We start from the raw sequence: 27,303 nt of genomic DNA, 5'->3' as shown, positions 1-27,303 counted from the left end.
TCAGCTAAAGCATCCATGACAGGTGGCCATCCAACCTCTGCTTAAAAACCTCCAAGGAAGGGGAGTTCACCACCTTCCAAGGGAGACCGTTCCACTGTCAAACAGCTTGGACTGATGTCCTGATGTTTAGTCGTAATCTCCTTTCTTGTAACCTGAAGCCATTAGTTCAAGTCCTACTTTCCAGAGCAGGAGAAAACAAGCTATCCCCCCAAAGTCACTCATTTGAATACTGCCAGGTACTGCCAACTCTTGAACCAGCTTTTCTCACTGTTAATTGGAATCTAGGCCTGTTAATGCCTAACGGAGATGTGGGGAACCTGCTTGGCCTTCCAGCTGTGTACTCCAAACTCCAACCAGTATTGCCAACGGACAGCAGTGGATGTTGTTTTCCAACATCGTCTGGAAGACTGCAGGACCCTCTGCTCTAAAGCAAGCCCTCAAACTATGACAAACTATGTTGTGCCAAATGGGGCACACATGCAGAGGAGGGGCTGGAAACAACCTTGTGGGTGAAAAAGTCAAAAAAATATCCAAAACTGAAGAAGAAACATGGAAGAAAAAGTTAAGAGGGTACAAATATGCTGTGCTACAAGAGGTGGTGTGCCAACTGCACATTTTTGCTTTTAGCCCCAATTTTCCCAGAGCAGCCACCCACATCACCCAAAAAGCAGCTCCCGTGAGGTGCTGCCAGCCTCTCTGTGCTCAGATCTTAAGGGCACATCCAGTTCAGCCACTTCATACATTTCAGTTTCATCCCCTCCTTGTTGCAGATGGTATGCCCTTTTTAAAAAACTGACAATGGCCTCGGTCACAATTCCACAATTAAAATGTTATATAAACACTCCAAACATGGAGAGCACGCATGACAATGTCTGGAAAGAGAAACTGAACAGGCCTTCTGACAACACCACTCACCCAAAAGCTTGTATGTCTGACAAAGACTGAACTTGCCTTCTCTGTCTTTCTTTTTTAATCGTTTTCGTCTCCTGTCTATGGTGGCTACTTCAGACTTCAGAGACATGTAGTATTTTCTGATTTCCTGCAGTTTTTCTTGTAGGAAAGAGATCCTCTCTGCACTGCTCATGTTGTCCAATTCATCTTTGGAAATAAAATAATTGAAAAGGCTTTGACGATCCAGAAGGAACATCCATGTACTGTTGTAACCCTATTTCCCACCCAAATTATCTACTGTACAAAAAAGGGGGGGAAAGCACTTACTGAGTTGGACACTCCACTTATACACCCTTGGAGAAATGTTTTGATGGTTCTTGTCCCTCTGCTTGTCCTTATCCCCATCTTTGATATTGGGGGATAATACTCTAGCAGGCGACCTAGTCAGCTTCTGCGGCTTGGAGAGACCAATGTGTTTTACTGGAGTACATTTGCTTGAGCTATCCAGTGCAGGAAGATCTTCGCTATCACTGCTTTGTCCTGCAACAACATGACACAGTATTTTGGGTTGTCCCATTCCTACACAGCACTCTTTTAGACAACAGTATGCATTCAATATTAAAAAACAGTATGCACTCAATAGCATCTATATACTACATTTTAATAGCTCAAAAGTGCTTCAATACATTATTTCAATAATATTTACAACGGCTCTGCAGAAAAGGGGTGGGGAGGCAAACACAAGAGAAGTCCACCTATGACACACAAGCAACACAGCCAGATAGGCAGGGTATAAATAATAAAACTATTATTATTATTTATTATTAAGTGGGGCAAACATAGTTGTGCCCAACTCTTTTACAGGCTTTTCACAGGTATCTGGTTGGCCACTGTGAGAACATGATGTTGGACTAAGTGGGCCTTTGGATTGATCCAGCAGAGCTCTTGTGATGTTCTCAGAATGCAGCAATGTGGGATGTCCATCTCTGCACGTCTAAGCAACCTCAGTTTCCAATTCCCCGCCCCACTTTTTTGCAGACACTCAACATATGCATGATTGCAAAATGCAAGCTGTCTTTAAGGACATAAGGTTACTACACAATTCAGCTGAGCAGAGAACATTTCCATTTGATCATTAAAACTCATACGGCACACAAATGCTACCATTTAAACCATATTTCCAGATTGGAGTTCTTACGTTTCCTCCTCTAGAGGGAAAATAGCCCTCCACAGAATGTCTTACAAAGTGATGACATGTTTAAGATTAAAATTTTGAAGCCTATGTTAGCAAAACAACAGGCCTTTGTATTGCTAGCTCTCATTCTACTGGAAGGCAATCAAGGGAAAAAAGTATTTCATAGAATCAGAGTTGGAAGGCACCACGGGGGTCATCTAGTCCAACCCCCTGCAATGCAGGAATCTCAACTAAAGCAGCCCTGACAGGTGGCCATCCAACCACTGCTTTAAAACCTCCACGGAAGGAGAGTCCACCACCTCTTGAGGGAGACCGCTCCACTGCAGAAAAGCTCTTTTACCACCCGAAAGTTCTTCCTAATGTTTAGTTAGAATCTCCTTTCTTGTAATTTGAATCCATTGGTTCCGGTTTGCCCTCTGGAGCAGCAGAATACAAGCATGCTCCATCTTCCATGTGACAACCCTTCAGGTATTTAAAGTTCATCTTTACAATTAGATGAGCTGCTTTGTAGCCATACTGTGGAAGAGCAGCCCCCATCTAGACTCTCTGCTTGAAGGTAAAGGTACCCCTGCCCGTACGGGCCAGTCGTGTCCGACTCTAGGGTTGCGTGCTCATCTCGCTCAAGAGGACGTGAGCCGGCGCTGTCCGAAGACACTTCCAGGTCACGTGGCCAGCGTGACGAAGCTGCTCTGGCGAGCCAGCACCAGCGCCGCACACGGAAACGCCGTTTACCTTCCCGCTATAAAGCGGTACCTATTTATCTACTTGCACTTAAGAGTGCTTTCGAGCTGCTAGGTGGGCAGCAGCTGGGACCAAACGATGGGAGCTCACCCCGCCGTGGGGATTCGAACCGCCGACCATACGATCGGCAAGTCCTAGGCACTTAGGTTTTACCCACAGCGCCACCCGCGTCCCTAGACTCTCTACTTAGTACACTGGAAAACAATGCAAGGAACGCATTCTGTCCTGACAACTTTTCCACTATTGCTAGGGAAAGGTTTCCTCTCCACTTTCTGAGTGGAGATCTTTACCCTAGGCCTGCGTATATATTAGAACTATTTTAACTGATTTGAATATGTGGGACTGTATTAAATATTTTTTACACTTCACTTGTTTTCTGGCTGTAAATGTTTCATTTGTTTTATAACTATGTATTTTATCGTTCTAACCCATCCTGGTAAGGGACAGTAAGAAATCTAATAAACAAAGGTTGCAACTTAGCATGTTCTGGGTTCAAAAGTAGCTCCTTCTAGGGAAAATAGGCAACGCAGCCCTCCCTAAATCATCTCCGTAACCACAGCATAAACAAGAAGGCTGGACTAAGCAAACAGAGCAAAATCCCTTCCAGAGAAAGATTATGAAACGTACCTGTCCCATTCTTCTCATTTTTGGCTACAGTGCTTGCTCGTTTTGGAGTACGCTTTTGCTTTTTGGCCAGTGAGCTGCTGCTGCTGTTGTCACCAGGCCTTTTTTGACCTGAAAATAAAATGAAAGGTACCTTTTCATTTCATAGTCTTTAATGGTACAACTGAATTGCCACTAAGCTCTTTAAAGTCATAGGACTGGAAGGATCAACCATCCCCATAACGACAAGCCAGACCATGAGGGATGACAAAACACAGTGTGCCGCAAACAGAAACAAAACACGCCCAGTATATTCTTGGGAAGGAATGGAAGTGAGAATGGTATGGAGAGAGAAAACAACCAGGGAGAGACCAGAAACAATAAGCAGCCAATGAGAATATTAACGCTACTGCTAATTTATATCCTGCCCTTCCTCTCAAAGAAGCCCAGGGTGCCAAACATGTCACTGGTAAAATACAATTAAAACATACAATTCCAGTAAAAGAAGAAGAATTCTAGTTCTTTCTTTGTGGCCTTCCTGCCTGGGGAGGTTTAATGGCTCTTCACTACACTAATAACCTCCAAGGATGCATTTCTGTAAAAAACGGTAGATTTCTATAGATCTTTTTGGGCACTCCAGCTCCAACCACCTTTAAATAAATAATAGTAACAACAACAAATAGCAATAAATTATTCTGACTTGCAACTCATCAGGGTAAACAAGAGGGAGAAGCAACTGTCATTTTGGCAATCATGGTTCTACAGAAGACATGATTTGGCTAGCTCCTCTCCCCGATACATTTCACCCCTCAAATACAGAATTCTGGCCCCCTGATGTGCATGCCTTAGCTGCCTTTTAAATAACCTCCAGCTGCATGCCTCGCAGACTGTGGCTGCATTACTCCCACAAGGGAGTAAGGCTGCAGTTCTAAAGAAGCACGTGCACACAACTCTTGAAATGTACTTGCGTCATATGCGAATTCAGGGGCAAACAAGCTTGGCACCGAAGCCTCTGCTTCATCTATGTGAACCAGCTTAGCATAATCTGCTTATTTTTCACAAACATAACAGATTGGGACCCACACATTTTGGCCAGCTTTTGTGGCTGCCTAGGAAGCCACTCCTCCCCCACCCAGAAGGTCTTGTCCCTGACCTTGAACCCGGGGCTCCAAAATTTGGTGCAAGGTCAAGGACACCCCCTTGCTTTCCCTCTCTGGTTTCTGGGGACTGGCACAGGGACAGAGATGAGTGCTGCCACAATTGCACTATGGAGATGACACAAGCCTGGTGCAACTGGAGGGATGATCCCCGTGGGCTAGGGATCAATTTATTTTTTTTGCAATGCACCTCTAAGGAACTGCATGAAAAGGACAGGCCCTTGCTCCCTTCTCCAGCTTGGAATTGGGGAGTCATCTCCACAAGTTGTGTTGAACTTCCAGCTGCTCTGAGCATCACTGAAATGCCGGCTGGGCAAAGGGAACACTTGCCATGGCTAGCAGAATTGGGGACTCCTGATGATGGATATGGAAGTGCTGCTAGTTTATAAGCAGCAGCCAGTTTCAATACTTCTGCTCCCAAATCCCAAAAATAAATGACTAAGCAACAAAAATGGAATGGCAGGATAAATTACTAAATTATATCGAATTGGCTAGATTAACAAGAGGTAATTAGGGGACTCCCCAGACAAGAATTTCAAAAAGAATGGGGAAAATGCAAACAATACTTTACAAAACAGTGCCCTAAAATACACACCTGGATTTGTTTCGAAAGTCATAATTTGAAAAATATCATAATAATAATTCATAAAGGAAACAGCTTATAAGAAGTAAATAAGGAGGCCACATACAGGATAAAGGAAGATTTTTATTTTGCTGTTTGTTTTATTTTATGTTATGTTCATGTCTAACGGTGGTGGATTTGTTTATTTGAGTTGTGGTGGATTTATGTTGTAAATAAAATTAGAATAATAATGAATGAATGAGTAAGCAAAATGTGACTCCTTGCTTCTAATCCTTCAGTGTTTTTGCAAGTCATGCTTTCAGCATGTTTAGGAAGAGAGGGAATTTTACTTTATTTAACAAAAATTATATTCTGCTTGATTGTAAGCAAACCTCTATGTGGATTACAAAAATCACTTTATGGAAGCATCAAAATGAAGTTTCCATTTAGAAGTTGGCACTTACCCCTCTCCCCGATCTCCCTTTCTGGGATGGCGATGCTACAATTGCTTGAAGTAGTGGTGAAAGCCTCAAACCCATTGGCAGACTCGCTTTCACAGAGACCTTCCTGAGACTCTTCAGCCACGCTGTCCACTTCAATGGTGATGTCACTTTCACTCTTGATGCTCCGTGATTCATCCTGACTTAAGGTGAGAGGAGAGGCCACAGAGAAGTTGGGCTGGATCACGGGAGGTAAGGCAGGCGGGTTTGAAGTGGGGTGGTTGGAGTCCGGCTTCTCCGCTATGAACTTTTCAGGCCCGATCTTGTCCTTTTCATCCACGTCGTCCAAGTCCACTTCGTGGCAGAGGAGAGTTTCGGGCCCGATCTGAGGCATGGAATCGTCCTCGTCTTTCAGTGCGGGGTTGCGGTTTTCCTCGGAACAATCGAAGTGTTCGCCTCCCCGACCCTGAAGACGCTGATCGGATTCCGCCACCAATGACGGCATTTCTTCGTTCTCGTTTCTGAGCGAGTCATCTGCACCAAAGTCCTTACATTCTTCTGCCCCAGAACATTCATTTGTCCTCCCCTCGGACATGATATTTGGCACTTCCATCTCGCCCACCAGCCGGACCCGCTTGTCGGGGGATGGCTGTTCCGCTGTCTTCCTTTTCGAAAGCTTCTTATCTTTTGTACAAGGATCTGTTTCATTCTCAGAAGGGGTGCTCAGTCCTTTACTGTCCAAGGACGACGTGTCTAATCTTTCAGAATCCGAGAGATGTTCGCTTGCTGCCTCTTCCTGGTTTAGTGGCGTGCTCTTTACATTCTCCAGGGAGGAGTCTCTTGTTCTGTTCCGTCGTCCTTTCGCTCTAGGTGATTTTTCCATCTCCCTCTTGATATCTTCTACTTGATCACTTTTGTTTCCAAAAATCTGAACCACTTGTTCGTTTTCTTCAACTTCTAGTTTCAAAGGTTCCAAAGGGTGGATGTGATTCCTGTCATTCTCTTTCAGCACAAGTGAGATCTTTGGGATTTCTTCATCAGGTTTTTCAACTGTTCGTTTCTCATCTTTTTCTGGGTCGGAATTGGCTGGAGAAAACTCTTCATTCGCATTCTTTTCAGAAGCTTCATCCGCATCACTGTCAGATGAAATCGAATCTACAAAAAAATACATAGCACAGAACAAGTAGTCAAGGCACAACTTCATATGAAAGTTGATATCAGTTGCAGTTAAGTCATTCAAAGCCCATTGATTTCAATCATTCTATTATTGCGTATGACTGAGGCCAATTCCCAGAGTAGTTTAGCAATCCCTCTTTCACAGGAAACTCTGGAAAATGAAGCTCTGTGAAGGGAATACGTCTTCACTCAGAACTCTTAACAAACTATGGCTCCCAGAATGGCTGCTTAAATTGGTATCATAGTGCTTTAAACGTATTGTGTGAATGTCACCTTAGTTGGATACCCCCCATAAGCTAAAGAGAAATATTATTTCAATAAAGCTACAAAGAAAGTAGGCTAGAACAAAGGTACAGTTTGAAAGTGTCTAGAAAAGCACAGCTCCTCTCTCGTTGCTAATGATGACTGGGGAGATGGGAGCATTCAGAAGGTTAAACTTCTGTAAAGTGTGAGTATTTCATACCTAATGACGCAGCTGCATTTCATCCTCTGCTCTCTGTCTCAAGAGTACAATAGATCTCATTAGAAGCATGAAGAATCTGTTTGAGATTCACACTGTTTTACACCATGAAAGGCTGTAATCAAGAGCCAATGGAAGCAATAGATACAGTGGTGCCTCGCAAGACGAAATTAATCCGTTCCGCGAGTCTCTTCGTCTTGCGGTTTTTTCGTCTTGCGAAGCACGGCTATTAGCGGCTTAGCGGCTTTAAGAAAAAGGAAACAAACTCGCAAGACGTTTCATCTTGCAAAGCAAGCCCATAGGGAAATTCATCTTGTGGAACGAGTCAAAAAACAGAAAACTCTTTCGTCTTGCGAGGTACCACTGTAGTGCTCCTCTCCCCAACTGCAGGTGGAGTCTTGTCTCAATCCTCTTGCTGTACATCCCCCCTCCCCAGATTTCATAATAAATCTTCCCACAACATATAAAAAAAAAAAACCTACTCACCATTTGACCCTCTGTCAGAATCCAACATTCCTGAGCTACGTCTTGTTTGCCTGCGAGACATTCCTAAAAATTAAAGGAAGAGGGTGTATCAGTGATTGGAAGCAAGAACACTACAAAGAAAATGTTTTATTTATTCTCCAAGAGTGTGTGTGTGCCCATTACTTAGCACATTATGCTTTACACCTCATGCCTTTTAAATCAGAAGAAAAGTTTTGCCATCCTAAAGAGCATCATTAGCTGCTTGTTCAAGAGCCTTTGTAAAAAACCATGCACCAAAAACCCCAGTCCTGAACTGGAAATACCTTCAGTCCCATTGGGCAAGGGTGAGCAATCCGGCAGGCTGCCACGCGAGTTTCGGGCTCCTGGTTTACTTTCGCTGTTAGGAGTTTTGGGCAGACCACACGACAGGTTTGAAAGAAGAGTCGATTTCAGAGGAGGGCGCCCCCGTTTCACCTTTTGCTTCTCCTCTTCTCTCTTTTCATCTTTTTCACTCTCTTCTTTACTCTGAACACAGATACGTACAAATGGTCATTTTACTACTGTGCAACATATCTTAGAGGATTTACAGAAAGGAAGGGTAATCAGAAAGGGAAAAGTCCCCTTTTTGAAAATAAAAAGGTTGTTTGAAAAAATAAGGTTTATGAATAATGCTACATACTTTTGCTTTTTTCTTTTGCTTCTTCTTTGAGCCTCCCTTCTCCACAGGCCAAATAATCCTATCAGCTTTCACCCATTCATCGTATCTACGGAAAACATACCATGCAGAATTATTACTCCTGTTAAAAATGGCTTTAGAGCAAAGTCTAATTGTAAAAAGAATCTCACCCGAAAAAGCATCCCCACCCCTAGATTTCAAGCCTACAAAGGAAGTCTTGCACCATACCCCCCCAATGTTTTAAATTTTAAAAGGTTAGTTAGTAGGTGAACTATTAACAGCACATCCCAACATTTCCAGTAAGTCAGTAGTCATTTCAGATATTGAATGCTTCTAGGTGTAAAATAAAATTCTTTTTTTCCAAAATGAAGAAACTGTCCAATGACTTGTTATATATATATATTTTTAATGTATCTCAACTTCTTTCTTGCTTTACAGTTTTTCCTTCTCTCTCTGCCCCGTACCTCCCCAGATCTGCTCCAGAAGGTTGGAGAACACTCCAGAACAGTGGGTGCGTGGCAGAGGGAGTTCCACTGCGCTAGCAGAAACCCTTGCACCGATAATAGAATTATAGAATTGTACAGTAGTTAACCCCAAAGGTTATCTAGTCCAACCCCCTGCAATGCAGGGATTCTGCCACAGCCATCCCTAGGTGGGCTCAAACCACCAACCTTCTGGTTAACAACCAGACCCACTGACCCACTGTGTCACCTACTCCTGGATATTGCCCTTAAGTGTTCAATTGTGTCCATAAAGAAAAGGGAAACCATCAAAGGTTTGCTATGTCTTCATTTAACATTGCTGAGTAAACAAGAGGCCATCCATCAAATCTTACCATGTGCGGGCACTCTTGACAGTATCATTTCCCTAAGCGAACCTTTTTGGGGCACATTGACTCATCCCAAGTTGATTTTTTAAAATGGCTGCACGAAGCAGCTCCTAATACAGCCCAGGCAAAACACTTGACGATGCTCACGCCTGATCAAAGCACGCCAGGATAAAAGAGGAGGAGGGGCAGGACTGAAGGCACCTGTCTGCAGGGCCTCAGGTAGTCCACCTGAACGTTTATTTGCCACTACAATATGACTGCAAAGCAAGATTACAAGGTTGACTTTCTTCTCTCCTCACCTTACATTCCAGCCATAATAATGCACCAAATACAAAACCTCTCCGTCATCATTCTCTGTACTTTTAATACTGGCTTCGTAAATTTTCTGAGTTTTGCCCCGGCCGTATTTTACTTTCACTTTGGTTCCCGTTAGGCAAGGCTCTGTGTCTTCGTCGCCCTCCTCTCCTTCCGATTCTCCTCGGTTTTCAAGTTCTTCCCTGCAGCAAGACAGGTAACAGGATGCAAACTAATTAGAGGCCAGACGTGGGCAGCAGCTGTGATCCTCCTCACTTACATTATGCTTGCATGGCGGCAATGCAGCAGTGCCAACCTCCGCCTTGGATGAAAGTGACTCAGCAGCTGAATCCAGGCAAAAGTGCACTTTTCCAAGTAATGAATCTTGTGCAAGCACCTAATCAATCCCACAGAGCCACAGCGGAGCTGATGGGAAGCGCTCAAGTCAATCCCAATGCAAGTCGCGATTAGCCTTTCATGACATTCATTTTAATTTGTTACTGCTGAGTACTTTTCTCAAGTGACTGCCTACTAGTTAAAGAAAGGCCTTTCACAAACAAGTGCACAACTGCATGGTGTTCTAATGCCACCTTGAATTTGTACCCAAACAATTATCGGAGAAGCCAAAGGATGCATAGGAATTAGAACAGCGACCCACTTAAATCAAATCATCATGAGTTTTAGTCAATCAATTAAAACCGGAATATAGGTAAAACAGTGTTTCTGAAGCAAGAAGTATAAATGGCTCATTAGGTGGTGCTTGCTACCTTCAGTTTTTATTACGTATTTTGTAAATAAATAAATCCCAATAAAGCCAGGCGTACCTTTTTATCAACTCAAAGTTTTAAAAATAAAATAAATCTAACTGGCTTAAACAGGGCAATCCTAATAGCTACATCAACTTGAATATTACATCTTACAGAACCCTGCACACAAATATATTACTGTTATACAAGAAGCTCTTTGAAAGTGCCTTCTGTAAATGCCTAGTACAGCCCAGCACCACAAGAGCACTTCTAATCCATATTCTTAAAAAAGTTTCCTTCTGATGGAACTCATGAATAAGCTGTGCTCAAGCACAGATTATGCTGTCGGAAGTCACCTTAGATAGGGATATTTTTTTTGCTAAAGCTGAACACCCCAGGATTTTGCTTTAAGGCAGCCTAGATTCATGCTTTTGAATCATGGTGCTGGAGGAGACTCTTGAGAGTCCCATGGACTGCAAGAAGATCCAACCTCTCCATTCTGAAGGAAATCAGCCCTGAGGGCTCACTGGAAGGACAGATCGTGAAGCTGAGGCTCCAATACTTTGGCCACCTCATGAGAAGAGAAGACTCCCTGGAAAAGACCCTGATGTTGGGAAAGATGGAGGGCACAAGGAGAAGGGGACGACAGAGGACGAGATGGTGGGACAGTGTTCTCGAAGCTACCAGCATGAGTCTGACCAAACTGCGGGAGGCAGTGGAAGACAGAAGTGCCTGGCGTGCTCTGGTCCATGGGGTCACGAAGAGTCGGACATGACAAAACAACAACAAAGATTCATAGCCTACGGGTAATGGGAAACTATGGAAATTGGCATATATTTATTTCCCCAAAGAAAAGGCAGGAATTTTGTGTAGAGCTACTGCAGGAACTTGTGGCTCCTTCAGGTATTGCTGGACTCCAACTCCCACTGGTCCCAGCTGCCATGGCCAATATTCAGGGATGATGGGAGTTGTAGTCCAACATCTTGAGGTGCACAGATTCCCCAACCCTGGCACTGAAGCTTCCTATAACCTTCTTCCTCTTGGAGCCATCATACTACCAAGCTCTTTGTTAGCCTCAAGCTTTTTAAAAAGGATGAAGACTTTGTCCATTTACGTTCTTATACTGAGCCTGCCCTATAGAACGACACCTTTTGAGATGCGATTTAACATGGATTAAGGGTCATTTTCACTGGGTGTCCAATTTCAAGCATCAGACAAAAAGTAGAAGTAAAGACATATTTCTTGCCTCCTGTCCTCCTCTTCATCTGACTCCCTGTCAGATTCCTCTTCCTTTTTTGCTTTCTTTTCCTTTTGCTTTGGTGTGGTCTTTCTGCTTCCAAGTGGCAGCTCATTTTCCCTTTTTTCTGCATTACTGGACACGTCTTCTACATCTTTGTTCTCCTTGTTGCTGTCTCTTAGTTTGTCCGGCATTTTATCATCTTCGCCTTCCTTTTTAGCGACAGTGACATCACGAACAAGTCTCCTTCGTCCCTATAATAGTTGGGGTTTTTTTTGGGGTGGGGGTGGGGGAGAAGAAAGCATGCTGTTTAAACTGCATTGCTGCCTTCAAGGTAGGTTAGGATTACACAATACACTGCTGCAGTATTAAGTTAAAGCTTTTTTCCTTGACTAGCGGCGCATCAGGGAATTCACGGACAAGCAAAATATATACCTGAAAGCCACCATCACAGCCTTATGAATAGGTATCTAAAAACATGGATTCTGTTACCACGTAAGCAGCGTGAGCAGCAACAGATACAACCATGAGGAAAACAGGACTGAGAAAATGCAGGAGGAAATGAGGTGCGAGTTTTTTCCAGAACAAACATTAGCTTACTCTCATTGGCCTATAGCTGGTTAATTAAACCCCTGCTGGGAGAGCAATAGTAGGAACCTCCTTTTTTATTGTACTTTTTCTTTCTTTCCATTTATTTATAACCAAGCAAGGTATAACAGATGTCAGATAAAATAAAAGTAGAAAGAGATATCTAGAACTAATCATATAGGAACACATTTCCATTCCAAAGTTGAACATAACAAATTAATATCACAAGGTTGTAAGTGATGGACCTTACCCTAGGAGACCTCTGCTCAATTTCTTCTTTTTCACTTTCACTGCTGCAATCGTTTTCATCCTCCTCATTGCGAACCTCTATGGGGAACATCTCTGGCTCTTCTTTTACACTTTCCTCCATTGGCTCTTCTGGTTTCTGTACTGCTTCTATTATTTTGGGTTCATTGTGGTGGATGGTTCTAAACTGAATGTTCGCAGACCGGCAGTACTCTTCGAAACCATAAAGATACCTACAGGTTTCAGAAAAGGAATTTATTGGCAATGTAAAAATAAAATAAGGCTCTTTCCATCACCTAGGAAGCACAGAGGGAGAACGCGCACTCCTTTAACACCCTCAAGTTCTGCTCTAACTCAAGAGGAGGTTCTGATCTACAGAATAATTCTCCCAACAATTGCAGCGCTATCGTTCCCCCAAGCCACCCTCTCATTTTAATCCTCAGTCATAGTGGGAAGAAGGTTTCTCTCTGTCTTCCTGGTGTCCTGACATATGGCTGCTCAGTGCACAGAGGACTCTTGGAAATGTGATTTTTAGTAGGCTGGGTCGGGTGGCCGTATCCGAGGGTAATAAGCAGAGATATGAGCCTTGAGGTTTCCCATGCAGCTCCTTTGCTTGAGATGACAAATAAGGATTGCCTCTCCCAGTACGAACCGACCCAGACCCTGTGCTTGTCACCTGAGGCCCTTCTGTGTCTGTCCCCCCTCCCTGAGAGGTACAGAGGGTGACAACAAGAAAAAGGGTTTCTTCTGAGGTGGCTCCCGGACTGTGGGATGCTCTCTCCAGAGAGGTCAGCCTGGCACCATCCTTACATGTCTTTAAGTGCTAGGCAAAATCATTCCTCTTTACACAATCTATGGCATTTTAAATGAGGGGAGAATTGTTGAGGATACGCTTTTTTCTGCAATTGTTTTACAGTTTTTTTTAATTTTATGTTTTTAATGTTGTACACTGCCCTGGGATTGTCGGATAAAGGGCGGTTTATGAATAAATAAGTCAAGAGGAAGTCTTCAGTTGGCTACAATTTCCCCATGTCATTCGTACTTACTTCCTTATTTCCACAATCTATATACCACTTAATTACAATAGTTTCTAAGCAGGGTACAAGAAGCTCAACACTTAAAAAAAGAGAAAAAGGCCAAGCTATAAAATTTCAAACCATGGCTTAATATCCTGTTTTGTCCTGAAGCCATTTAATCACCATTTCCCAGTATGGACATAATGCAAAACTCTAAGTTAAGTTGAAGTCTCTCTCCTAGTTTGCTTGCTCGCTTCTGTAAAGGGAGGAGCAGAGGGATTATAGGAGGAGATGCAAGGCTTGTTTGTACTTAGGGCTTAACTAAGCAGAAATATGATTGCCCAAATGAGGCCATAAATTCTAGCTGCTGCCGACTTACCATTTTGCTTTTAAATGTAATATTACATTTGGAAGTTTAAGTTGTTAGCCACAGCAGACAGCAGTTGGGACTGCTGAGTTAGCAAGACAGAAAAATGTACAGTAGCTAAAAACCTGTACAGCACCGTTTGTTAGTGATATTCCCCCTTGCTATTGTCTATATATATTGCCTCCTCCCCCTGCCAAATCCTACTTATGATTTCATTCGGGTCTAAGTTTTGAGTAGTTGTACCTTAAATAAAAAGAGAGACTACTTACTTTCTATAAGCAGTTTTTACATTGTAGGAAGCAGCGGAGTTCAAAATAGGAATGCCAAGGTCCATATAAATTTGCTTCCATACGGCTCCACTATCAATCTGTGCAGGAGGCAGAGAAGTATTTTAGGAGTGCAGTAGTGCACATATATAAATTAAATAGAAAACTAAAACAATGTTAGCTTGAAATTAAAGGCTAGCTTTAAGAAATGCCATACTTACATTGTCACACCCACCCTGCTGATATACCAGTCTGAAAAGTTTGAAGAGGTTAAGATCCTTATAGCCCAGAACAGGTGGCTTATTGATAGGAGTTCCTAATTAATATAAAAGAGATATCAAAAGAAGCATTTATTACACAGGCTTTGCACTTTTACTCTAAAGCACGTATCTACACTTTACAGCTTATAAATAGCCACTTGCCTGATGTCATCTCTAGGCACCCAGGCTGGTCCCATTATTCCCCTCCAGCCTATTAGACCACAATCAATCAACAAATATTGGTAAGTGAATTATTATTATTGTTTGGCTGGTAAGTTATTTGCATGGCTACATTATAGGCTTCTTCTTCTAACTGCTTGGCTGTGAGCATCTCGAAGCAGAAGTTGATACCTGGTGTGACTGCTTTGGTAAAACAGATTCTTCTAAATAGGATACAGACTGGCTTTAAGATAATGATCGGTCAAGTTAAATGTCACCTTTAAAGGTAATGGAAATTCCAACCTCTTCTCCCCTCCGGAGTGGGGCATAAATAGACTCAACAATCAATTAGTAATTTGACAGAATCATTTTTTGCAAATAAGGAATAATTTTTTTAAGAGTTGAGGATACAAGCAGCAAAAAATGGAGGGGGAAATGACCATTAAGAGCTTGAAAGCACAATCTTAACAGTCTACTCAGAACCAAATCCTCCTGAACTCAATGGGGCTTACTTCTAGGAAAGTGGAATCAGGATTGCAGCCTAGTATTTTATTATGTTCAATTAGGACCAAGGCTCAACTATAGAAAACCACTCAAACTGGTGTAAAACACTGTGGATGGTAGATAGGGACAGGCAATCCCCAGCACTGAGTCCTTCAGGACTCAGAAGGTCACACTGGTTGTCCATATGATGCCTAAATAAGGCCCTTGTATCTCTGCTTGATCACCAAAGTCTTCAGTGGAGTCACTGTTGGTGGTCAGAGAATCGTACAGTAAGGTGGGACCCAAAGGGTCATCTGGGGTCCAACCTCCTGCAATGCAGGAATCTCAGCATGGTCCCCCAGGGCTCATAGCCATAAGGATCTGCATGCTTAGTATTTTGTGGAACTCTCTATTAGCTGGTGTCAGACAGGCCTTCTTCCTAATGAACTTCCAGTGCTTACCGAATCCTTTTCAAAAAGAATTTTAGAAGGTATTTTCATCAGTTCTTATTTTATGTTTTGACTCATTTTTAGTCTCATTGCATTGGGTCTCCTGTATGCTGCTTAGAGACAACTGCAATTAGCAGTATACAAACTGAAAAAATAAATACAGCCCCCCCCCCCCCACCGCAAAAATATAATCTGCAATCCAGGGTTTATTATAGAAAATGAAAATATGCAGTGGCCGCATAAAGTCAACCACCCTTAAATATGTGCATGCTATTATTATGGATGGTTACTGGTAATTGAGATTTTCAGATTTTCAGAGCATAATGCCAGGAAATTAAATGTCAAGTTCAAATGAGAAATCTCCAGAAGTCATTTTCATTTCCATCATTTACCAGCAGAGAGCATCCAAAGCAAGCATTCCTAGACAGATCCTGTTCTGTAGCAAGGATCTCAAGGACCTCTCTAGGCAGTTGATCTATGCTACCCACAGCAAGGCATTAATATATGAGCATACAGGAAGTCGCCCTATACACAGAGCACAGATTCATGTAGTCCAGCACTGTGTTACCAGAAATCTTTTTAACAGAAGCTGCTACGGATTGAACCAGGGACTTCCCACAAACAAAAATGAACTAGGGCTTCTCCTCCCATGAGGTATTAGATTAGTTCAGCAACAGTAATTAGTTGCCCAGTATTTTACACTGTATTGGAGACTGATGTTACATGAGACAGCAACATCAGCCAAGAACTGTTGCCAAGGATTAAAAATGAGCAATTTTATGCATTTCAGAATTTGTAGCTGCGCAAGGCAAGAGGTTTTTGAAGCCTTGGCTAACGCTAATAAGCTAACTTCTAGCAGCCTGGAAATACAAGCAAACTTCTCTTCATCATCCTGGTGATGAACAGACAACAATTTGCACTGAGGAAGGCAATTCAATGTCTTATCTGTCCTTTTCAACCAACCTTAAGATGGTTTAGTTGCAAACCAACCTCAGAATCCCAGGCAAACCGAAACACTAATATTGTAAACTGCCCAGTGATCCTTGGATGAAGGGCAGTAGAAATTTAAATAAAAACAATTTTAATAAATGATAATAATATCCCTTTTTCAATGTGAGAACATTCATGCGAATTAAACCCCTTGACCTTGGATCAGTTCAACGCAAACATATAACAACAGGTTTAAATTGGCTAACAACATGATTGCAAACAATCATGCTCACTTGCTGCTTTCACAGCACATAGCGCTTTAGTTTGCTATCACTCTGCCTGGCACTTCAAGTTGCAGTGAATATAAGGAGTATTTCATTGATACTGCAACGGATTTGGACCTGACAAGCCAGCTTTTAATCTTTTGTGTTCTTGAACCTAGACTACCCACAGCAAACTTGATGGAAGCCTGGCCCTTGAAAAGGTGAAGCCACAACATGCACCAAGCACAGTGGATCAAGTATGGAAGAACTGGTCACTGGGAGCACATTACAGCGTGTGTTTTTTTTTTTTTTGTTTTAATCCAAATACAAATAATTTGTATTGGTTTTCATGTAAATACACGATCAACATATAACACGTTTCTATACTTGGCTTTCTATAACCTTCTGGGTATACTTCAAGATGTTGGTGCACACATATAGGGGGTTTTCAGATGCTTGCTATTCTCAGGTGGGACTCTGTCAGATACCAGCAAATTCAGGTTGTGCAACTATAGTTGGTTGAGAGGTCCTGCACAACAAACCCACTTCCCCCAAAGATTGAAATTTTGCAGTAAGGAAAGACACGGGAAAATGTGGGATAACACTTGCTTTGATGCAATGTCTTATTAACCTCCCTGCAAACAAGTCAGGATGCATGCTCAATAAATTGGTCATCTGGCAGTGCCCATATTCCACCCAAAAAGTCCCACATACCTGCAGATCCCTATGCCTCGCTTCTCTCGCATGCTGCTGCAAACTCATTACTGCAGTAAGATTGCTTAAGAGGATTCGTTTTAGGTGATGGTGATGCTTAACGTTTGTAAACACCAGCCCAAATGCCTTGCACATCTACTCTGAAGTAAATGTCTCCAAGTTCAATGGGACTTCTCTTCGAATGCACAGGAATGTGGTCTCAATAGCATTCAGAGCACATCACAAGCATTCGGCGCGATCAGTAAATATAGCACTGTTAAAATGCACTTCCACACTAGGTTCAGAGCTTCCATCATTCTAAAAGGCAGTCAAGTCTTACCTCTGTCTTCCATAAACTTGTAAAGCTGTTGGAGGAAATTGTCCCTCTCTTCAGGATCAAGCTCTTCCTCAGGCTGCCAAAAGAAAAGAAAAAAGGAGACACATTTTTTTTTTAAAAAAAGTATATGCTTTTGCCTTAATTGCAGCATCATAAGCATTTGCATATGGAGAGTCGAGTTCGACAAATTTCAGATCTGCAAAAAAACAGTATTATAAAATTGGCAAGAGGGAATTATTCACCAAAATACGTTATATGGTATCCAAGCAACTTGATAGAAAGTGTCTTGCATGTTGACGTCTGATGGAGATTTGACAGGATCTGGAGCTGCCGTTAAATGCAAGTGGTCAGTCTTCATTTTGAAGGGACCCTGATGCCTGGCCTCATCCCCAAGAGACCACTGCCCCTGAAAATATACAGGGATTGGCTTATAACCTGAAAAGCAGCTGAAGTTAGGTGCTCTATTAGAGTCACTAATCTCTGTTCAGTTTCAGCTGGAAAGTCATGGAACCACAAGCAGCATCACTTCAATTCTGAACTCACAAAGTATACCCTTCTCTCTTAGCAGAAGTGCTCTGGTTCAGGGTTCTTTCCAGCCAACTATACCCTTCGGCAGGATTCTGTAAGCTGTAAGGCAGAAGCAGGGAGCCCTTTGCACAACAAGGGCCACATTTCCTTCCAGACAATCTTCTGAGGGCCACAGGCCAGCGGAAGGAGGGGCCAGAATAAAAGTAAACAGAGCAAAGAATGTGAATTTTACCTTTGCACAGCAGACTGGTTTCTTCACACACACCCATCTCTCCTCTATCCAGACAAGGAAGAGGAATGAGCAAAGTTCAAGTGAAACAGGGCCAATAAGGGATGTGGCCTGGGAAGTGTTCCAAGGGCCAGATAAGAGGCCTGGAGGGCCACTTCTTCACCCCTGCTTTAAGAGGCCCCAGCAGGACCACTGCCTCCTTCTCCCACCCCCAGGTTTCAACTGACAAGACACATTCTCTGGCTAGTGAACATGCTCAGTCCCCGCTGGGCTCTTCGGCCTCTGCATAGTTTAAGGTGCTTATACTCCTGAAAACCTTGGGGTTCCCCCAAGAATGCCAATACCTCTCTCATGTTTCCGCTCAATTTCTGGTGGCCGAGTTCCCTATTAAGCAATCTATGCCAAGAATGAAGCTTTCACTCCTGCAGCACGTTTGCCGACAGATTTTTAAATCTCATCCAAGCACGGGAGACACATGAATCTGCTGCAGCATCACACCTCTTGCGGGACAGCTACCAATCCCAGTCTCCCTCCAAGGAACACAGGGCCAGAATACACCATTCCCACCCCGCTGTGTCCTGATAGCTACCCTGCGGTAGCAGGCGGTGCTGGAAGAGGGCTGTTGGCCCAAGGTCACCAAGCAGGCTTCTAGTCTGGTCTCCCTGTTCCTAGCCCAGGATTCCAACAATGACAACACACACTCAAGCAGGTGGCTGCATTCAGCAGAATGCAACCACTAGTCTGAAGTGGTCCTTGTGATCAGCTACCACATCCTGGGACAGCTGCATCTGAGATACATAGGTAACTCCTCTCCATAAGTGACTTTTGCCTCTATCTGCATGCCGGGGGGGGGGCAGGGAGAGAATGGGTGGCAGAGAATCCCCGATCCCATGATTAATGACAGAAATATTCCTGGAAAGGAGATTATTTCCATGGGGGAGTTATTCTCCCCTCTAGACACCCTACAAACCATGATTTTGCGAACAAACATTTCTACTGACAATCATAATTACTGTATTTTTTACTCTATGAGACTCACTTTTTCCCTCCTAAAAAGTAAGGGGAAATGTGTGTGCGTCTTATGGAGCGAATGCAGACTGCACAGCTATCCCAGAAGCCAGAACAGCAAGAGGGGTTGCTGCTTTCACTGCACAGCGATCCTTCTTGCTGTTCTGGGCTTCTGAGATTCAGAATATTTTTTTTCTTGTTTTCCTCCTCTAAAAACTAGGTGCGTCTTGTGGTCTGGTGCGTCTTATAGAGCGAAAAATACGGTATTCTTGAGTATTTATCGTGGTACTCTTTCACTAAAGGAACTTTTTGTTCTGAACAAAAAATTAAGTTGCTTATTTGGAGAGTATTTGGGGGCTGACATTATTAGAGTCACTTAGTGTTCATATTCTTTCACTTTTTGCGGTAGGAGAGGGAAGGAAAGCCAAATATATCTATTCCACAGTGCTGCAGGGGCCATTCTGCTCAATGTTTATTTCTCAGGCAGGCTCCAGTAGCATCACATGAATCCTTAAGACTTTGCAATTTCTTGTTTTCTGTCAGACTGTGTGCACCAGCCTTTATGTTAAATTTTACAGCATCACAACAAAATGCTTCAGAAGTACTTCAGGAGTTTAACGCATGTGTGTCAGGTGTAACTGAGCAAAATGTTAAATATTACACCAAGGTGATCCTGTTACAGCAAAACGGTTAAAAGTAATCTTAGGGTTTCTTTTGTGCACACTTACTTTTACTGGGAGCAAAGTGCTGAATGGAGTTCTGAATATGCACCATTTGATTTAACCTGCTTCACATAAATGGGGATTGGACTGGAAAGGGTGGATGATGCTTGGTGTCAAATCATATGCTTTATGCATACAGGGACAGAAATTCAATCCCAAAATCCCTTAGGAACACTGGGAAAACACCTTAGCCTTAAACCTACTAATCTGTAAACAAAGCTACAAGCTTCTATAAGATTTCTCTTTGGAAGCAGGACTTTTATTTTTTCATATTTGATGATTGCCAAATTCATTCAGTGATGCTATGGGATACAGTTTTAAATAAAATGGGAGAGTTGTTTCCCCCAAACTCATGAGCCTGACTTGCACTTTTGTGCTTCTTACATCAGCTTGGAAAATGAAATATAATGAAAGTTCATCGCCGTTTTCTTAATTTAATTATTTAGTATTGCGGGCCATGCTCTGCATAGAATAAAATATAGAAATCTCAAACGCATAGGACAATCTTATGCATGTCTACCCAAGGTTTAAGCCCCACTGTGTAGATTGGGTGTTACTCCCAAGTAACTTGGACTAAATTGCAGGCACTGTGTGCTACTAAGGAACTTGTGGAATATTACGGGCTCTCTTGAGTAACTACAATCTTTTAAAATGGTTTTATCAGTGATAAAGGAAGTACAGCAAGTGACCCAAGTTTGATTTGTTGCCAGAGAAGTAAACAGGAGCCCTTGTTCAGGCTGGTGATGAGTGCTTCCTCCTCCACACATATAGCCGGCACCTGCAGAAATCAACAGCCAAATCAAGTGTTGGTTTGTGCTGACCTTTAAAGCCTTAAACGGCCTCGGTCCAGTATACCTGAAGTAGCGTCTCTACCCCCATCGTTCTGCCCGGACCCTGAGATCCAGTGCCGAGGGCCTTCTGGTGGTTCCCTCACTGCAAGAAGTCAAGTTACAGGGAACCAGGCAGAGGGCCTTCTCAGTAGTGGCACCCGCCCTGAGGAACGCCTTCCCACCAGATGTCAAAGAGAAAAACAACTACCAGACTTTTAGAAGACATCTGAAGGCAGCCCTGTCTAGGGAAGCTTTTAATGTTTAATAGACTACTGTATTTTAATATTTTGTTGGAAGCCGCCCAGAGTGGCTGTGGAAACCCAGCCAGATGGGCGGGGTATAAATAACAAATTATTATTATTATAAATACTAAGGAAATGTTAATGGCACTGGGGAAGACCTCTCATTCCTAGTTCTGCCTTAAACATTAAAAGGGTTTTAAATAGGAAGAAAATTTAATAGAGTTTGTTATTCTTCAAAAAGAGATAAACACAGAATTTGCTTCTGATGTGCAGTTTCTAGAACCTCCCAACCATCTTTTTTATAGCCTCAGAGGAATGTGTATATTTAGTGAGAATTCTAAATATGAGTATAGAGCATTTATGCAAAAGGTTTATAATGGCAGCTGAAGTTACCACACTGTGTCGGTATCAAGGTGTTGAAACATGCTGCAAAGGTTTTAATTAGGTTTTTGCATTCCAAATAAACAAGAGCGCCACAAATGTCTATTTTCTTTTACTGCATTATTTTATCAAAGTACTACGAAATTGCTGGAAAGAGAGTCAAGTCCATTCTGCGCAGGAAACGTTATGCGCCTTCCAACAAGGACACAGGAGTCAAATGGCTATTGTAATTATTATGCTGCAGTAGGTATAGATGTTGTCAGTCACACGGGCGCTGAATATGTTCAGCCGAAAGGAAATTTATGTTTACAAGGTTAAGGAATTTCAGAACATGAAAGTCCTGCACACTTCTGAAAGTTATCATTAAACAAACGTGTATTTTTTTGCAGATGCAGCTGTCTCCAAGCTTTGGGGAACAATCTGATCTCCCAATAAAATTCTGTAATAATATGAATAAAGAACAGTACTAAAAGCTACCAATCATCTACAGGAACCCTGGTTTCAATCTTAATCTAGGGGTTTCATCAGATTCTATGACCACCTCCACCCCACTTTCCAAACTCTTTGAACCGAATGCATGTAGTGTGTGTAAGCCCAGCTTTAGAACTGAATTTAGCATGGAGACCGGGGTAATCCATATGGTGCCCCCTCTGGGTGTTGGGACTCCTAACTCCCTCCAGACCTATCAATCATGGTCCATGGTCAGGGATTCTGGGAGCTGGTCCAACAACACTTGGAGAACCAAAGGTTAGCCAATCCTGATCTAGGCTCTTGACTAAGGCAGATCTCCAATAACTATAAAAAGCAAGAAAAAGAGAAAACAAAAATCTGAAGAAAGTCAAAATGGCTGCTTTTGGTGTTTCTGCCTCCTCTGAGATAAACCCTCTGAACCTCTGTAGAGGTCCTTCAAGATCACGAAGGCCAGAGGACATGGTCCCCATTTTTGGACACACCAGAGGATCCAAGGGCACCGCAATTCAAGAAGGACACTGACAAACTGGAACGTGTCCAGAGGAGGGCAACCAAAATGGTCAAAGGCCTGGAAACGATGCCTTATGAGGAACGGCTAAGGGAGCTGGGCATGTTTAACCTGGAGAAGAGGAGGTTAAGGGGTGATATGATAGCCATGTTCAAATATATAAAAGGATGTCACATAGAGGAGGGAGAAAGGTTGTTTTCTGCTGCTCCAGAGAAGCGGACACGGAGCAATGGATCCAAACTACAAGAAAGAAGATTCCACCTAAACATTAGGAAGAACTTCCTGACAGTAAGAGCTGTTTGACAGTGGAATTTGCTGCCAAGGAGTGCGGTGGAGTCTCCTTCTTTGGAGGTCTTTAAGCAGAGGCTTGACAACCATATGTCAGGAGTGCTCTGATGGTGTTTCCTGCTTGGCAGGGGGTTGGACTCGATGGCCCTTGTGGTCTATTCCAACTCTATGATTCTATGATTCAATGTCTGAGGGAAGAAAGTGCCTTCTGCTATTTTACTGAGTTGCATACGGATTTGGCCTTTTTGGCCAAATCTGAAATCACCTCCTCACCTGCTGGGGAATGGGATAGGTATGGATCTGAGCTAAGTGAAAAAGAGCAAGAGAATAATAACTGGAATAGCTTTCAACCTGATAAAATCTCAATACAAAAGCTTTCAATTGTAACTCAAGAGCAACTCATTAAAGCTCAGGATTAACAAGCAGTATTTTGGGACAACTGCAAAAAAAGAACCTGATCACCTGGATAATGGTACCTTGATGCACTGTTGCACATGGCGGTAATAACAAAGCCAGAAACCAGGCTTTGGGAAGAAGAATGGCAAAGCCACATCACACGCACCATTTCTACAAGTCGCTTCAGATAAATTGCCAACTTGCTACAAGGGCTAGGAAGACATTTCCTGGCTCGAAACTCAGTACTTGAATGGTTCAAGGGACTTATAGTACTGTCAGGGGAAGAAATCAGAGGATAAATAAATATGTAAGAATAAGAATAGTTGACGTATTAACATATCCATGTGGGAAAGGGGTAGTACAGGGGTAGGCAACCTAAGGCCCATGGGCCACAAGTGGCCCACGGGGGTCGTTTAACCGGCCCATGAGCCGCCCCCAGAGCTGCCCATTCAGTGAGTCCCCGCGTGCTGCGCTAAACAAGCGCAGCGCAGGGACTCGCTTTCCTGGTGTCGGAAATCGCGTCTGCGCATGCTCAGATGCAGAAAATCGCATCTGCACAGGTGCAGGAAATCGCGACCGCGCGATCCGGCCCACGGAGGGATCTCCACTGGAGTTAACCAGCCCAGGCGAGGTAAACCTTGCTGACCCCTGGGGTAGTATGTTGCAATGGGGGAACTGGTTTCTTTTCACTGACCGAGTTCTGGGTTCAAATTCCTACACAGGTACAGTGAAAACTGCATGCAGAAAAGGGGAGGCACAACAATAAGCAGCACACCAAGCACTGCTGAGGCTACACAGGCACCATACATTTCAATAGGGCATGGGTTTGAGCCTCAAACAATCTCCACTGGAGCAAGTGAAGCTGTGACTGGTGGATTGGACCCAGCGTGTCCTTTATCCAGAGGTGGCTTACCAGTCCCAAGGCCCATTCCACTGCCAGAACTGCAAGAAAAACCACCAGGTGACAAAAACTCAGCACAAAAGCAGGTTTATAAAAAATCGCAGCCCGTTTCGAACAGAACTCCACCCCAGTTATTTTAAATATTACATTATTTTAAATGTAAAAGATTTTACATAGCAGGAAGAGAAGCCGGGTGAAGTGCCCCTTCTTAGGACTGCATTTTACTTCCAAATCAAACCACTGAAGAAAAGAAAAAACCTGACATAATAACATAATATGCTTGAATATTTCCTTGTGGGGGGACTGGGGGGGGGGAGGAGGAGGAGGAAAGGACTGGACTAGGTTTTAAGGAGATACATATATAACACTTTGACTTAATGATCCAGTAAGAATGATTTCTGCTGACAATATAAAAAGCAAATGCCAGTGTTCCACCAGCCAGACTGATCTCCATATCTTCACTTTTATATAAAGGTTCTCTCCTGCCACATGAAACAATAGATTCTGCATTTCCCCCCTATGCTAATCTCTTTCTGGTGTACTTTACCTTCCAGTCTCTACCAACATTTTAATTCCGAGTTAGGTCTAAAAAGAAATGCACAGGAATGCAGTTTTTATTTTAAAAAAGAAAAAACAACGCTCCCCCTCCCTCCTCTTTTGTTTGAAAGGCAGAAGCTCTTTAGGAGCCAAGTATCAGTTGTAAGAAACGACATATAAAAATATTACCCAGGGGTTAAAAGAAGGGGGATCGCCCTTCATTCACTTACCTGCGACAACGGTGTATTTACAAATGCTAACACACACAGACACACACACAAAAAAACCCTAGCGCAGATTGCAACAGTTCACACCCTGCAAAATGTGGCCTATTCACTCTGTATAACAACATGAGGGAGGGGGAGGGGGGAGGAGGAGAGAGAATCCACATTCCACAAACGATCAAGCCCTTACACTTTGCTCAGTATTAAAGCATGTTTGCATGGAAAGTGACTCCATTTTGTTTAAAAAGCCATTCTTTTTTCTGGCACGGGAACAAGAAATATCTATACATGCATTTTTTAATTTATTTTATTTTGCAAGGGGGGACGAGGGGGGAAAAGAGAGGATTGCATGCATTGCCACATGCATTGCTGAAGAGATCAGAAAACTTAAAAAAAAAAGTAAACCCCACCCCTCACCCCAAAAAAAAGAAAAGAAAAAGAAAAAGCCACCCCCACCCACAGGGGCCGAAATGGATTAATGCTACACCTACTGAACGCGCGAGGAGTCCTTACCCGGGTGCTGCGTTTTCCTCCCAAGTGCAAACTGGTTTTTTAAAATATATATATATGTATTTGCTTTTTCTACCTAATCTGCTCGCGGTGCCTCGCTGTACTTCAGCCTAACTTGCAAATATTTGCGTCCCTTTCTCTCGCTGCACCGAAGCCGCCGCCGCCGCCGCCGCTCTGCAGCATTGCTCCTCACATCCTCTCCCCCGGTCCGTTCAAATAAATAGGTAAATAAATAGATAAATAGGTAAATGCAAGGAAAGGGAGGAATCGGACATTACATGAGAGGAGGAGGAGGAGGAGAAAGGAGACAGCCCATTTCAAAGCATCTGGTAAGCCTCCCCGGGCAGCCTGCCAAAAGCCTCGGCTCAATCGCCCCCGAGCATGCGCACTCGCCGCCAACAGTGCGTCGCCATGGCAACCCCGCAGGCAGCCTCGAAGCATGAACAGCCATTCTGTTTGCAGCCTCGCAAGGCCGCAGACGACGAGGGGGAAGCGAAAGGGAAACACGGCCGCGTCGCCGCGCTTTCAGCCCGGCCAAGTTTCCTCCTCGCCCAACAGGCTCAAGAGCCGACCCCCCCTCCGTGTAAGGGGGGGAGGATTCGCAAAGTCCACATTGCTTATCCTACATAACCCCCCCCCACAAAGAATGACCCATTAAAAAGCAAACTAACCACCACCCCCCTCACCCTGTGCTTGGATTTAAAACAAACGCGCACCCAAAAGCATGTAACTGCAGGATTTGGGCCAGGCGAAGTAAAACAAGCTCTTCCTCGGGGGCGGTGCAATGATTTGCCGCTGCTTCCCTCGGAAAAAACCATGCACTGAGGGCTCTCGGCGCTTCCTAACTTTTTTTAAAGGAAAGAACTTAAATCCAGAAATTAAGAAGCACCTGCGAGTTTTCTTAAGGACACCCAACGAACCTCTGGGGCTTCTCTTGCGTTAAACAAAGACAAGTGGGGTTAGGCCCCCAAAGGGTGCGACAGTGCTTGCCTGCCATGTGCTTTTAAGGCCCACCGAGAATGGCGCATGGAAGAACGCGCCGTGAATAACGGGTCTCACAAACCATTGTTTCCTCCGAAATACAGTGGTACCTCGGGTTACAGACGCTTCAGGTTACAGACTCTGCTAACCCAGAAATAGTACCTTGGGTTAAGAACTTTGCTTCAGGATGAGAACAGAAATCATGCTCTGGTGGCGCGGCGGCAGTGGGAGGCCCCATTAACTAAAGTGGTGCTTCAGGTTAAGAACAGTTTCTGGTTAAGAACGAACCTACGAAACGAATTAAGTACTTAACCCGAGGTACCACTGTAGTCCCCACTCCCCCATCCACAAAAGGCAGTCAGGCCAGGGATTCGGGCTGCTAACCTGTGTTTATAAACTGGGCCCGCTCCTATGCCAGATGTGCCCATTTGTAGCAGGTGAAGCCACCCACACTGCTCACTCTCCAAACTGCCTCCACACAAATCCCACTTCAGGCTTAAAGTCCTAAAAGCAGGACCCACAAGCTACAGAAAAAGACTGGAGAATGAATGGGTTGCTCTCCAGATGCAGCTGGACGTCCAGCTCCCATCAACCTCAATAAGCATGGCCGACGGTCAGGGTCCAAGAATGTCTGGGGTCACAGGTTCCCCATCACTGTTATAGGAGGAGACCCAAGAGAGCAGCAGAACCACCGTCAAGAGAGACACTTAATTGGCAAGCCGAATGAAGCCTTAATTTGTTCTTCCAGTTTTTATTAAAATCACTTAATGCCCTTGAAGGGTGGACTTTGTGAAGGGAGGCCAAACATTGCTACTTATTTCTAAGGAAATAAAAAAATTCCTTCCAGTAGCACCTTGGAGACCAACTAAGTTTGTTCTTGGTATGAGCTTTCGTGTGCATGGTATCTGAAGAAGTGTGCATGCACACGAAAGCTCATACCAAGAACAAACTTGGTTGGTCTCTAAGGTGCTACTGGAAGGAATTTTTCTATTTTGTTTCGACTACGGCAGACCAACAC

General features: G+C 43.5%; 1 protein-coding gene across 5 annotated transcripts in view; it reads right to left on the bottom strand.

Moving 5' to 3' along the window:
- The window catches only part of ARID4A (AT-rich interaction domain 4A), a 69,073-nt gene that overhangs the window by 2,018 nt on the left and 39,752 nt on the right, over positions 1 to 27,303 (bottom strand). For 4 of the 5 annotated variants that reach the window (XM_083517089.1, XM_083517087.1, XM_083517090.1 and 1 more), the window contains 13 exons: positions 17,533 to 17,605; positions 14,177 to 14,271; positions 13,959 to 14,056; positions 12,311 to 12,539; positions 11,482 to 11,726; positions 9,495 to 9,692; positions 8,370 to 8,454; positions 8,014 to 8,215; positions 7,712 to 7,774; positions 5,614 to 6,744; positions 3,455 to 3,562; positions 1,219 to 1,431; positions 916 to 1,098 (listed from right to left, as the gene is read on the bottom strand). In XM_083517089.1, the coding sequence (XP_083373215.1) occupies positions 916 to 1,098; positions 1,219 to 1,431; positions 3,455 to 3,562; positions 5,614 to 6,744; positions 7,712 to 7,774; positions 8,014 to 8,215; positions 8,370 to 8,454; positions 9,495 to 9,692; positions 11,482 to 11,726; positions 12,311 to 12,539; positions 13,959 to 14,056; positions 14,177 to 14,271; positions 17,533 to 17,605 (2,923 nt within the window). The remainder of the gene's footprint in view (positions 1 to 915; positions 1,099 to 1,218; positions 1,432 to 3,454; positions 3,563 to 5,613; positions 6,745 to 7,711; positions 7,775 to 8,013; positions 8,216 to 8,369; positions 8,455 to 9,494; positions 9,693 to 11,481; positions 11,727 to 12,310; positions 12,540 to 13,958; positions 14,057 to 14,176; positions 14,272 to 17,532; positions 17,606 to 27,303) is intronic. The other variant, XM_083517091.1, reaches the window with a different exon arrangement.

This window comes from Podarcis liolepis (genome assembly GCF_965112155.1).
Source record: "Podarcis liolepis genome assembly, chromosome: 1".
Classification (NCBI taxonomy): Eukaryota; Metazoa; Chordata; class Lepidosauria; order Squamata; family Lacertidae; genus Podarcis; species Podarcis liolepis.
This window is presented reverse-complemented; position numbering and strand designations above follow the sequence as displayed.